Raw genomic sequence first — 12,386 nt, 5'->3', positions numbered from 1 at the left:
TATGAAAGTAAATGGTTCCAAAGTGTTGGTGAAAGATTATTTATCACCCAGATAACTGACGATGGGTTGTTCATCTTTCACAAGCAACTGCCATTGCAGCATTAATGTCACCCAAACCACAAAGCTAAATAAACTTTAAAAACAGACTAAAGGAATTGAATAATGTTGATTTCATATGCTTGTAAATTGCCTTTCCATAATTAAATATAAACCTTCCTAGTGCGGCTTCTAAAGGAAGGTAATTGGATGGTGTACTGAGCATGAAACCTTTCAAAAAACCATTGATCTCCTTTCTTAATCTTCCACTTCTCTGTATTTGCCATGCAGAATAACATGGTGTTAATGCTGATGTGCAGACACACATCATGAGTATGCCTCTATTGATTGTTAAAGAGACCTGATATATGTGGTGTCAGGAGGGGGATATTCAGTCTTTCAAAATGATAATCTGTGTAACATTCATGGCATGATCACTCTTTTTTTGTACACCTCTGTCAGTATAATTTGCTGCAGCTGAATTTATTTCTTTAACCCAGTCTTCCCAGCGAACAACCCCAGAAGTTTTGTAGTTCAATCCTGCACTGTACTCTTTAAATGTCAGGAATCAACCTGCCGCTTGTTAGAACGAATCCACATTGTCATGTACAGATATGGTAAGAGTTCTAGGCTAAATTTGGCAATAAGAAGGTGCCTGTAGTTTTTAAACTTTTGAGTCCAGTTAAAAGGAAGGAAATTGAGAGTCATATTCCCTCTGTCCCCTGCATAGGAGATACTTTGCAAATACTGGAGAGAGGAAGACCTGAACTTCAAAAACATGTTATGTCATATTTTCTGGAGGTCTTTTTTTTTTAGAGGATCCAGTGACTAAATTTTTGCTAACAAAAGGAATATTATTTTGCATTTGCATCCATTGACAGAGATGCATAATCAAAGCTTATCAACATTTATCAATAGAACGCCATTCAAATGTCTCCATATGTACAATCCTATATTTGGAGAACACAACACTTTTATTTAGAGAATGAGCAACAGGACAATACTGCTGCCAAGTCTTGTCTGGCACTGGCCACACCCACTGGACAACCAGGCGGAAACTGCTGACCCAGTGCAAAGCAATAGGGGGTGTTGTGCCATGGAAGACAACAAGGATAGGGCCAACAGAGCAACCCTGCTGTCCCCTTTAATACATTTTCTAAATTCTGTGTGCAGAAGATGCCTGAAGGAGTTTATATTAAGACGGGGAGTGCTGTTGGTTGTTTAATCTGAGCATAGCATGTTTCTCCCAGCTCCTTTCATAGCAGTTAAAGTTCAATCGTGTAGTTTGTAAGCATACTCCTGCGATACCATCAAGAACTGAAATGCCGCTGTGCTTTTAGTTCGGTCAAGCAAACAAGCTGAGCTGACTTCACCATAAATTACTGGGCAGTACTATCTACCTTGGTGATCAGATGAATGCTGCTAAAATCTCTGAGCAAACCTTTTTCACCCTGTAGTCTATTAACCAAATTCCCTTTTCCTTTAATCTTCTTTTTTTGAATGAATTCAACAACAGTGAGAGCTTCCATGAAAATATTGCACAAGTTGATTATATTATCTCAGAATTCTCAATAGTTGAAGTGATAGAAGTTGTCAGGACTGAACTCTATTGAAAACTGAAATCTGCCTAATGCATCACAATAAGCCAGTGGTAGAAACTTTTGATAGCCCAGAGCTGTGTTTAACATTTCTGGGGAGACTCCTGGGAGTAGTGTCTGGGCAGGTCACAGCATTTAGTCAATCATGACTGATCTCAAAAAGTTAGGGTCATACCTGATTACTATTTTAATAGGAGACAATCAGGAAACCCCATGCCTGATTCTTGTTGGCTAGACTGGAAAATTGAAAAAGATTCCAGAAGAAGGAAATAGAAAGCCACTTTGGTATTGTTGCCAAGAAAATTGACATTGACAAAGTAACCAGAAGTTGAGGTTGATTTGATGGAGTATTTACCTATGGTAGCAAATCAAAAGACAAGGTTGCGTTAGGGCTGGGATCAGGATTTTTTTTTCTGGGTATTGGGAAGTTACTTGCTTTTTAAATTATGTTAAGCCTACCTTAATTTTTATGAGTTTCTTGCCTTCAAATGTTTTTGCAGTATAGTCAGAGGAAGCTCCTGGAGGCCACAAAGAAAGAACTTGTAGACCACATATTTTGCTAGGACTATAAACTGTCCCCTGGATTAAGCCATGGTTGGCTTGGTTCATACATCATGCTTTGCTATAAATAATGAGTTCAAACCCAGAATAGTTTATCAACCAATCCCAGACAATACTAAGCTAAATGGGCCAGTGGTTTTAAGCTGGTTTCTTTGTTATATTTAACCAGTATATTTTGTCTGGAATTGGCTTAGTATATGGAATTGGTCCATCTGCTTAGTGTTGCCCGTGGTGACTAGCGAGTTTGTTGACTTCTCAGTCCTACCTAGAGATGCCAAGATTGGACCTGAAACCATTTTCATGCGAGAGTGCATCTTACGGGAACATGTAACCTTTTCCCACCAAGGAACTCATTACAGAAGTAGTAGCTGAAGTCAGTATTCTCAGAATACCATCATTTCCCCAGATTACATTGTTAGCCAGAAGAAGCAGAGTCTTTTTTGCAATAGATTCTGGAATAATTTTCTTGAGGACTCACATCATGTCAGGGAGTTGCTTAGCAGCATTTATTAAGATTCGTAAAACCCATCTTTTACTTTTAAGGATTCTTCTGTTGTTTCCTTACTTTTCTGTTGTCTTAAAAAGTTTTGGTTTTAAGATGATTGATAAAGGGAATGTTAAACGTGAATCGTTTTACATTATTAAATTTTAGATCATGTCATAAAATAGCACCAGAGTTCCTCTAAAAGTTGTGTCCAGATTGTAGTGTTTAATGTGCTTAGAAGGGGAAAAGTATGGAATACATGAGGGTATATATATCTTATATTTATGTAATTGATTTGATTCGATGGCAATACAAGTCTAAATTTAGTTTTGGCACTGATTCTGCCCTCAGTTTAGAAACTGATTGCCAATATATTATTCTAAAGCTATATTTGCTGCTTGTCCCAGAAAGATTGCAAACCCCTATCCTAGACTATAAGTGGGGCATTAGTAGAAATTATTTAAGTAAAATAACATGGAACAATCCAAAGAAATATATTTTCTAATGCAATACTGAACAAGTCTACATCCTGTAATAATGATACCTATGACATCAACTGATAGAGATACCTATCTCTAACTGCTCAAGGAACAAAGTTATCTGAAGGTCCTGCAAGGGAATGAATATTGTCTGTTCAGTTGGTTTTAAGATCTCATGTAACGTTAACAGCAGGCTACAGGCTGAGGATGGTGACTATTTTTTGCAGTCTTGTATTTTGGCATCCCTTAGGGAACAATGAGTTTCAAGAAACTATTATGAAGGGCACAGGAGATGCATTTCATATATTGATTTCTGTGGCTGCAGACCTCCACTAATTTTATTGATTCTAACACATCACATGTTTAACAATCATATTAACTGAGCTGAACAAGCCATCCAGTCTTTGCCAGACTAGTTTCATTTGTTGGAAAAAAACTCTAAATTAAGTAGTAACTAAGTAAAGCAACTTACACCGATATCTGTTATATGGAAGAAAATTTCTCAAGTGGTGTTTAAATATTAATTAGAGCTTGCAGGTCTGTCTTTGTGGAAAACTACATCTGTGTAAACTTCTGTTTTTCAATCCCTATCAGATTTTCATCACAGTGAACTGCCTAAGCACAGATTTCTCTTCTCAAAAAGGAGTCAAGGGTCTTCCTTTGATGATTCAGATTGACACATACAGTTACAACAATCGCAGCAATAAACCCATTCATCGAGCCTTCTGTCAAATCAAAGTATTTTGTGACAAGGTAAGACAATGTATTTCTTAATTACTGCATAGCAAAACTTTCTTCCTCATTTAGTTAATGATTTTAGTTATTCTCGATCTGATTTTTAACATCATTCATGTCTTCAAGTCACTTTCATTTTAGTTTTGTTTCAAATCTTTTCTTTCTTTGCTATTGATGTCTTCAGTGATAGCAGCAAGAATAGAACTTATTTTGGCTACCGTTTTATATTCCAGAATCTCCTAGAAGTTGTGTTACTCCCAACTCTGAGGGACGAATGACAGCCACGATGCAAAAATGGCATCACATTGATAACAGCAGTCTTTTCCTCACATAATAACACCATTTTATTTATTTATTATTGAGTCACTCTTGACTCCTGGCGACTGCAAGAACAAGTCCCTGCAGTTTTCTTGGCAAGGCTTAAAAAGTGGTTTGTCATTGCCTCCTTCCTAGGGCTAAGAGAGAGTGACTGGCCCAAGGTCACCCAGCTGGCTGTGTCCCTAAGCCAGGACTAGAACTCACAGTCTCCCAGTTTCTAGCCTGATACCTTAACCACTGCACCAAATTGGCTCTCAATAACACAGTTACCAGGGGGATTCTGGAATGATAGAATGGTGCTTCTCTTTCAGTAGTTGCCAAGACCAACTTTTGCAAATGTCTGAGAATATAAGCCCCTAAATGACGGACAAACAGATGTGAAACTGGTAACAATGACTCACTCCACTAATACTTTAAAAATGTTAATTGCTGTAATTTACAAAAAAAAAAGTGAAAGTGAAAGAAAAAAGAATCCCCTTCAAAAACAGAAAAAGAAACAGCGGAAAGGTATTGAATTACAAATAGAAAATCATTAAGCCTTATACATAATTAAAATTTGACCACTCAAAATAAGATTGATCAATCTTCCTATTACATCAAATGAGAGACAGCTCATAAAAAGGTGAACGTGGGTCAGTGATCCAACATTGTAAATCTGGAGTTGCCCTTTCTTTCCAACCCTGCAGAGTGATCTTTTCTGCTGCCCCCCATCCATGATAAATCCCTAATTCCTCACATAGCAGCACATTCTATTACATATGTAATTCAGAAGAACTTTCACATCTTTAAACAATATTGATCTTTGTAACCTCATAAGTACCAGCTTAAGGATATTAAATCAAAACAAAGTAATTGTTGGAGAAGTTCATATCATATAAGGGTTCACCTGTTTTACACTCCCAGGATAATGTGGTTGTTAGTCAGCTCTTTTTAAACATTCTTTGAGGTGCTCATTATATTATTTAACAAAAAAAAATCTTCCGTTGAATTAGTATCTTTTTAAGATCATGAGAAACATTCTGCTAATTTTTAATATGGGCTATTCCAACTCCTTTTTTTCCATAGATCTTGCAAACTTATATTGCAAGATCTCTTCATTCATAAAAATTATAACATTATAGAAATTATTTTTAAAAATACTATGGATTCCGAATCAGTCAAACATATTCCGATACTAATAGTAATTTGCAAATAAATGCTGCTAAGGCATCCAGACCAAATTATGAATTATAATTAAAAGAGAAGTTTTAATTATATATACTGCCATTCTGTAGTTGTAGGCAATCCAAATTCTTGCAGTGATTGAAATCATTTAAAAACTTGATTGGCAGTAAGTTGATCTAAAGTATTAATACATCTCCACTAATACTAATGTTTAAAGCATTTGTATCATTGCCATCAATTTAATATCATTGGTTCCGTTTTTAATTTGTTACCTAATAAATATAATTGGAAAAAAATAAAAAATATTTGGCAACAGACTTATATTTAAAAGTAGCCTTCTTCAACCCACTGCTGGAAGTACAGCCTCCAGAATTTACAGCTGGGAGTTATAGGTCTGACTAATCTGGAGTGCACCAAGTCTGAATTTATCAAAGGGAGGTGTCAAGGATAGTCTTGGAGAATAAGGCATTTTATGAAAGCCTTTTTCAGAACTCCACTGGTCTCCAAACAGACAACTAGGAAAGGATTCTAATCATAAAATTAAAGTCATGGAATAGGATATATAAAAAAAGGATTAGTTGCAAATGAGATGGAATATGATGAGATCCAAGAAAAAAAAAGGTAAAAGGTAGGTAAAAGTAGGACACAATTTAAAAGGAGATAGCTAAAAATCAGGAGGAGTCCGGTAGCACCTTTTCAGACTAACACATTTTATTAAAAGACATAAGTTTGTCTCTGTTGCTAGGTAACTACTTTCATATTATGACCAGAATTACAGGAACCATGTATGGAATTACAGGAACCTTTGACATGAAAAATTCATTCCACCTCATTCATAATAGCAGGAAATCAAGTTCTGCAACAGTGTTGATTGTTCAGGTGCAAGGCTAGAACACTTCTTTTTAGCAATGTATTATTTTAATACAAGCTGTCCCAACTTGGCTTCCTCTGAATTCTTATTGAAGGTACTACTTATAAGAAGCTGATTTAGTTTATACATTAAAAAAAAATCCTACTGCATAGGTTAAAAAAACCTAGCCATTCATCAGTTTAATAGAATTTTTGCATAGGATTTGAATAATAATTTATTTCCCAAGGCTGTTGAAGAAAAGCTTCCATTGCCTTTTTGTTGATATGAAATTAATTGGAAGATTTTGCATTCTAATGACATAATAGCATGTTTTCTGAAAGGTAGAAGTTCTGTATGCTTTCTTTGCTCACTGTATTTAGAATAAGCAAGCAAATTGAATAGATTTCTTATTATAATCTTATGTAACTGAAACCATATAGAAATGTTATTTTCTTTCTATTTCACTGGCAAAAAAGATAAAAGGAACTTGCAAGGATAATTTTAAGGCATTGATACTTCAATTAAATCAGAAGTTTATTATTGTTATTATTTTTATTAAATAGCATTTAAAGCTATTTTGATGTTTCTCTCATGGAGCACTCAGAACAAATTGACATCAATTAAAAAAAAGGAATAACACAATTACAAAAATGAAAAAAGCAATACAGCTTAACAAATCAATGCAAACTACAATTCAAAGAGAAATGCAACTCATGTCATCAATACTGGGGAAGACTGAGACCAGTCTATGAGTGTGTACCTGCTTGCTCTGCTGTCCAGGTGTTGCCCATCAAGGTGTGCCTTTAAATCCTCTGGGCTCTCCTTTCTAATAGGGTCTCAGTTTTTAAACTGAACTTGGATTGGGCAGCCTTTCAAAAGGAGGGTGCCTTCAAATAGAGGACTAGCCTTTCAAAGTAAGATCAGTTCTCTGCAAAGCAGGACATTTTACTGGATCACCACCAGAGGAATGTTTGTTTATATATTTCTTTATTAGATATTATTTTAGCCATTATAATCCCAAGACTCTCAGCCATTGACAGTAATGTTCCAAGGACTCCTTGGGTGTTTTAGAAGCTGGAAGATTTTTGATAGCGAAGCTCTTATGAAAAGGGCTATTTGGATACAACTGGACATTGCATCCCAGTCCAGGCATTTTACTCTGCCCACAAAGAGGAAAAGAAAATAACCAGGATCTGGTTGCTAAGCAATGAGAACTCATAGGATGCAGTAACAGATGGGGTGGGGAGAAGGCATGAACAGAGTAGTAGAGCAACAAAAGGCTCTCAGAGCTATCCCATTAGCTCATGCTTCACATTTTGTATGTACTTTGCTTCTGGATGGCCCCACAGGTTGAGATGCTGTGAAACAAAATATGATGATAAACTCTGTTTTTTAATTTAAAAAAAAAGGGGGGGGGAGTTGCAAGCAATGAATCTTAAGCGTTGTGTTTTAATGTCTATTTTTTACATCAAATATTTGCAGAGATTGAAAGATACAGCTGCCTGTTAAAAGCTCAGTAAATGCCAAAGGAGTTAATACAGTCTTACTATTCTCCTGCTTGCCAGTTTTTAAAAAAGGAAGGAGGGGTAAGGAGAGAAAAAAGAAAGCGCTTAAGAGACTAAGACTCATCAAAGGTGACCTATAGATGACAAGAAGTAGAGCCTTTGAATTATACATATTCATCACTTTGACTATCCCATTTAATTGATACTTCAGTTTTCATGGTTGGGAAGCAGGAAATGAGTGTTGACAGATCTAATCAAAGCCCTCTTAAAAGTGGGAGAAAAGAGCACAAGGGCAGTTAAAATGTTACTCTTATCAAACTTGGAGTCTGGATAGCTCATGGAGGCTTAAAATAGGATGTGTGATCACTCAGACTGAAGCTTGCCCCAGGCTGCAGATTGCCAGAAATTAGGAAAGCTTAGATTCTTTGTTATTTCAGTTACAGAAGACTTCTCTATCCCTCTGGATTCTGTTTATTTGATCCTTCTCCAACTGGGTCCCCTCCAGGTGTGTTGGACTGCAGTTCTCTTTGGTCATACTTGGCTTGGAATTCTAGTCCTATTGCATCTGGTGAGGACTAAATTGGAGAAGGTTGGTTTACTTCTATACCCGACATTCCGGTAGTGATCAGTGGAACCATAAATTTCTCTGAGAATGTAGCTTTCAGATAACCATTTATAGCCAAGAGTTTCTTCAAATTGCAGTCCTGGACTGCAGGCAATCCTATTCAAATGCTATTTGAAAGCAAGGCGTAATGAACACATTAAAAAAAAACTCAACTTGTGCACATTGCCGCTCTACTATTGAGCACTAATGGTTCAAGCATTTCAGTGTTTCAGAGTATTGTTTTCAAATATTTGCTAAAACTTCCCAGTTGATCAAGTGGCAGTAGTAAAGCTCTAACCCTGAATCAGATTTTCTTGCAATTAAATTGCAACCAATCCAGGTCTTGCTGAAATAGATATAAACTCCTCAAAAGAGTCAGGTACACTGTTTGGAACCTACATTACATCCAAGGTAGGCTTCTGCTGTTTGTTGGATATGGGTCAGTGGTTGGGGTTCTGCAAGCTGCAGCTGCTACTGGATACTGATATTTGGGTCAAGTCAATAATTTGGATCCTATTACTCTGATTACATTATCCCCCAATTTGTGTTGAGCCCATGTTCAGAATACTAGACATGACCTTGGGTTTAGGTTATATGAAACACTGATTCCTTTTACATGAATCTATTTTCCAATAAGATCTTTTCTACATTTTGCTCTTAGCCAAACCTCAGCAACTTTGAAGTACAATTCTAAAGATATGTGGGGTGAGTGTGTGTAATCACGTGTTCTGAATAAATGCAAACGTATATTTGAATATTTCTGTTGGAGAAAGTCAGGAACTTGAAGCCGTAAATATAACGCCTGTTATATATTCAACATCATCTGAGCCATTGCTGTATATTATGCCCCATTCATACATCTGATTCTGACTGATTCTACTGCAAACAGAGAGGAATAGCTATAATTAGGAGACATTCCACTACAGATGCAGATATAGTTTCCCTGCATCAAACGGTAGCATGCTGTATACTGGAAACACTTCTTTTGGGTTGTCACTTGAACTGTCTCCTAGGCCTTCTGGCACTTGTAGAAACAGAAGAACTATCAGTTGGCTGCAGCTCGGGCAGGGATGACCCTACCGTTCAACGGAGTGAGGTGGCTATCTCAGGCAACAGATACAGATGCAGATTGGAGGACAGAGCTAAGCATGCTCTATGAACTCTCCTACATCTCTGAAACTTCCTGGTTGCCCTCAGGTGGCATGATGAACATTTTCCCGTTGCAAGTGTGGAAGTAGATGCCCTTGCCCATTGAGTCAGCTTCTAGATGTGAAATATGGGAGAGAGAAGAACACCCCATTTTGTCCTTCAGTTCAGGCAGTGAAAGGCCTTCAGGCAGCTTGTCACTGGGCTGCCTAGGTTACAGAAACTGAGGCTACGGGGACCAACGAGTGACATTTAAGCAGACCTAACAGCACCAGAGGTTGGGTCTATGACAAACCTGGGGCCTATTGTGTATTTGTTTCCTCTCTGTAAATCCACACGTGCCATCTAGTGGTATAGCTCGAAAATACTGACAGTTTGGAAAAATAAATATTGTAAAATAGGAGGAAGGAGGAATATTTTATTTATTATATTTAAACCCTGTCTTTCTTCCAAAGAACTCCAGGCAGCATAAATGGTTTCTCTACTCCTCACCTGATCTTCATTGCAACCATGTCAGGTGTAGATTAGTTCTGGGACTTTGTGATAGGCGTAAGATATTTGTTTTCTTATTGAATTTGTTTACAATGCTTATATTTTTCCAGCATGTCCAAAGCATCTTAACACCAGATAGCAGTAAATTACAGTAATATAAAATGAATAAAAATTGCAGTATTATAAAAAAAAACCAGAATATGCAGCAGCCTGGCAGAACAAAAGAAGAAATGCTACAAGGAAAGAATCCCAAAGGCAGAATGAAAGAGAACATTCCCATTACCAAGGCAAGAAGATGAGAACAATTTCTCAAATACAGAATTTGTTCCATAGTCTATAAAGACCACATGTTCCAGCTATGGATGTTTGTATTGCATGAATAGCTAAAATAAGTACCAAACTGATAAATGAAAGACAGTGGAAAGCTTGGCACAAGAGAAATAATCTGGCTGCTAATTGGGCCTGGTTTACCAAATTAACACAATTGTCTGGGTTTGTATCACACACTAAATCATAAACTGACTACTCGAGATGAGTTCAGGCAACACACTGAGCCACAACCCACCAACTATATAATAGACTGTCATAGGGTATGACAGTCTCCCTCTGGAAGCCTTCCTCAAGTTTGTGTTTTCTGGATGTTTTGGACCAACTCCCAAAGGTTATGCTGGTGGAGATACTGGGTGCTGAAGTCCAACATTTCTAGGGACTATCACTTGGGGAAGGTTGCACTCAGGAATTTTCCCCAGTCTGGGTGTCTTCTAGATGTGTGGGCTTTAAGTCCCAGAATTCCCCAGCAAGTCTGGACATTGAGGAGCATTCCCAGAGTTGATGTCCACATACCTGGAGGGCACTTAGGTTAGGAAAAGCTGCCCAAACATATGCAAGTCCCAGGTATCCTAATGTTTTTCACCCATTGTGCTAGTCCAAGTTAATTTAACTGTGATGCTGAATAAGTTACAATGGCTGGGTTCCTGCACCTTACAAACCAAAAGTAGTGGTCTCATGCATTGCACTCAGCTATGGAACATGGTTGATAAGCTACGAGCTAAAATGCAACCACATTATGGTTTATTAGTGTAATGAGTGAACTCAGTGGGGAAATTAAAACCAGTATTGGTTGGATCAAGCTTGTAAATATGCTGAAAGCCAGTACACTTGATCTAACAGCAGCTAACACATATCCCCATCTCCAGATATTCATTAGGAAATGGGTTGCTGCATTTTACAATATCCATAGGTCTTCAGTTGTCTTCAAGGCCACTGTGTCATCAAGCATGTAATAATAGCCCAGTTGGAGATTACAGTAGTATGGATCACATTGATTGATGGATTACATTTATATACCGCCAGAGTCAGAAGACACATGCAGACTCATGCAAGGACCTCTGCAATGACAGTCAGTAGCTTCAATATGGCAGGTGTAACATGAAGCCTTTCTCCTTTTTAACATGTGCCATACACATCTCACACATGTAAAAAGGGCTGGGGCTTTGATTGGCCAGTGATGCCCACCATTTTGAAGTCAGCAACCATTGCTGTGGATGACCCTGGACTTGTGGCAGCTTACAGTAACAAAGGCATGAAAACAAGACAGGTTAAAAGTGCAATAGACAAAATCTGTTATAACTATCCTTTCTTTTCTTTTTTTTGATAAAATCTTTATTATATTATATAAAAAGTACAATTAAAATACAAACAGAGAATACAGCAAAGAAAGAGGATAGAACTAAAAGAAAAAAGACAAGCTAAAATAATGAAAGTAGATAGAAGAATGAAATGGAAAGTGACTTCCGACTATTTCTAATATAGATATAGATACAAATTGAAAGAAAATTAATCTCTTACCACAAATTAATCCAAGTTCACATTATTTCTATCAACACAAACCATCTAATCATTAAACCCACAATCAGAGCTTCATTTTTTTCCAACACAAGCACATAATCTAAGAAGGGTTGCCATGCGGAGACAAATTTAGAAACAGTATTATCTCTTATTAATGCTGTTAACTTCGCCATTTGAGCCAAATCCATTAATTTAATGGTCCATTCTTCCATCTTTGCACATATAACAGTCTTGAAACTGTGATCATATACAAAAGCAAAGTTCCATGTTGTTTCTTCAGTCCTTTCTCCATCAAACCCAATAAAAACAGTTCTGTTTTTTTTTTTAATGCTCACTTTAAGAATCTTTTGAATAGCAATACATAGCTGATCCCAACATCTTTTAGCCTTTTCACAGGTCCACCAAAGATGATAAAAGGTTCCTTCACCCTGCAAACATTTCCAACAAACATTTGTTACACCATCATACATTTTTGATAACTTATCAGGAGTTAAGTACCAACGATACATCATTTTATAAACATTTTCTTTTAAATTATAATTCAACGTAAATTTCAAACCTTTATT

The 12,386-nt window shown here is 36.9% G+C and overlaps 1 protein-coding gene across 1 annotated transcript in view; it reads left to right on the top strand.

Moving 5' to 3' along the window:
* GRHL2 (grainyhead like transcription factor 2) overlaps positions 1-12,386 on the top strand; it is an 86,383-nt gene that overhangs the window by 41,587 nt on the left and 32,410 nt on the right. Inside the window, exon 9 of the mRNA XM_007431054.4 lies at positions 3,753-3,911. Coding sequence (XP_007431116.1) covers positions 3,753-3,911 — 159 coding nt within the window. The remainder of the gene's footprint in view (positions 1-3,752; positions 3,912-12,386) is intronic.

Source organism: Python bivittatus, unplaced genomic scaffold, assembly GCF_059951505.1.
Source record: "Python bivittatus isolate LINGU-HERP-01145 unplaced genomic scaffold, Pbiv_v1 ctg000590_np1212, whole genome shotgun sequence".
Classification (NCBI taxonomy): Eukaryota; Metazoa; Chordata; class Lepidosauria; order Squamata; family Pythonidae; genus Python; species Python bivittatus.
The sequence above is the reverse complement of the archived record's forward strand: the minus strand, read 5'-3'. Positions and strand labels throughout refer to the sequence as shown.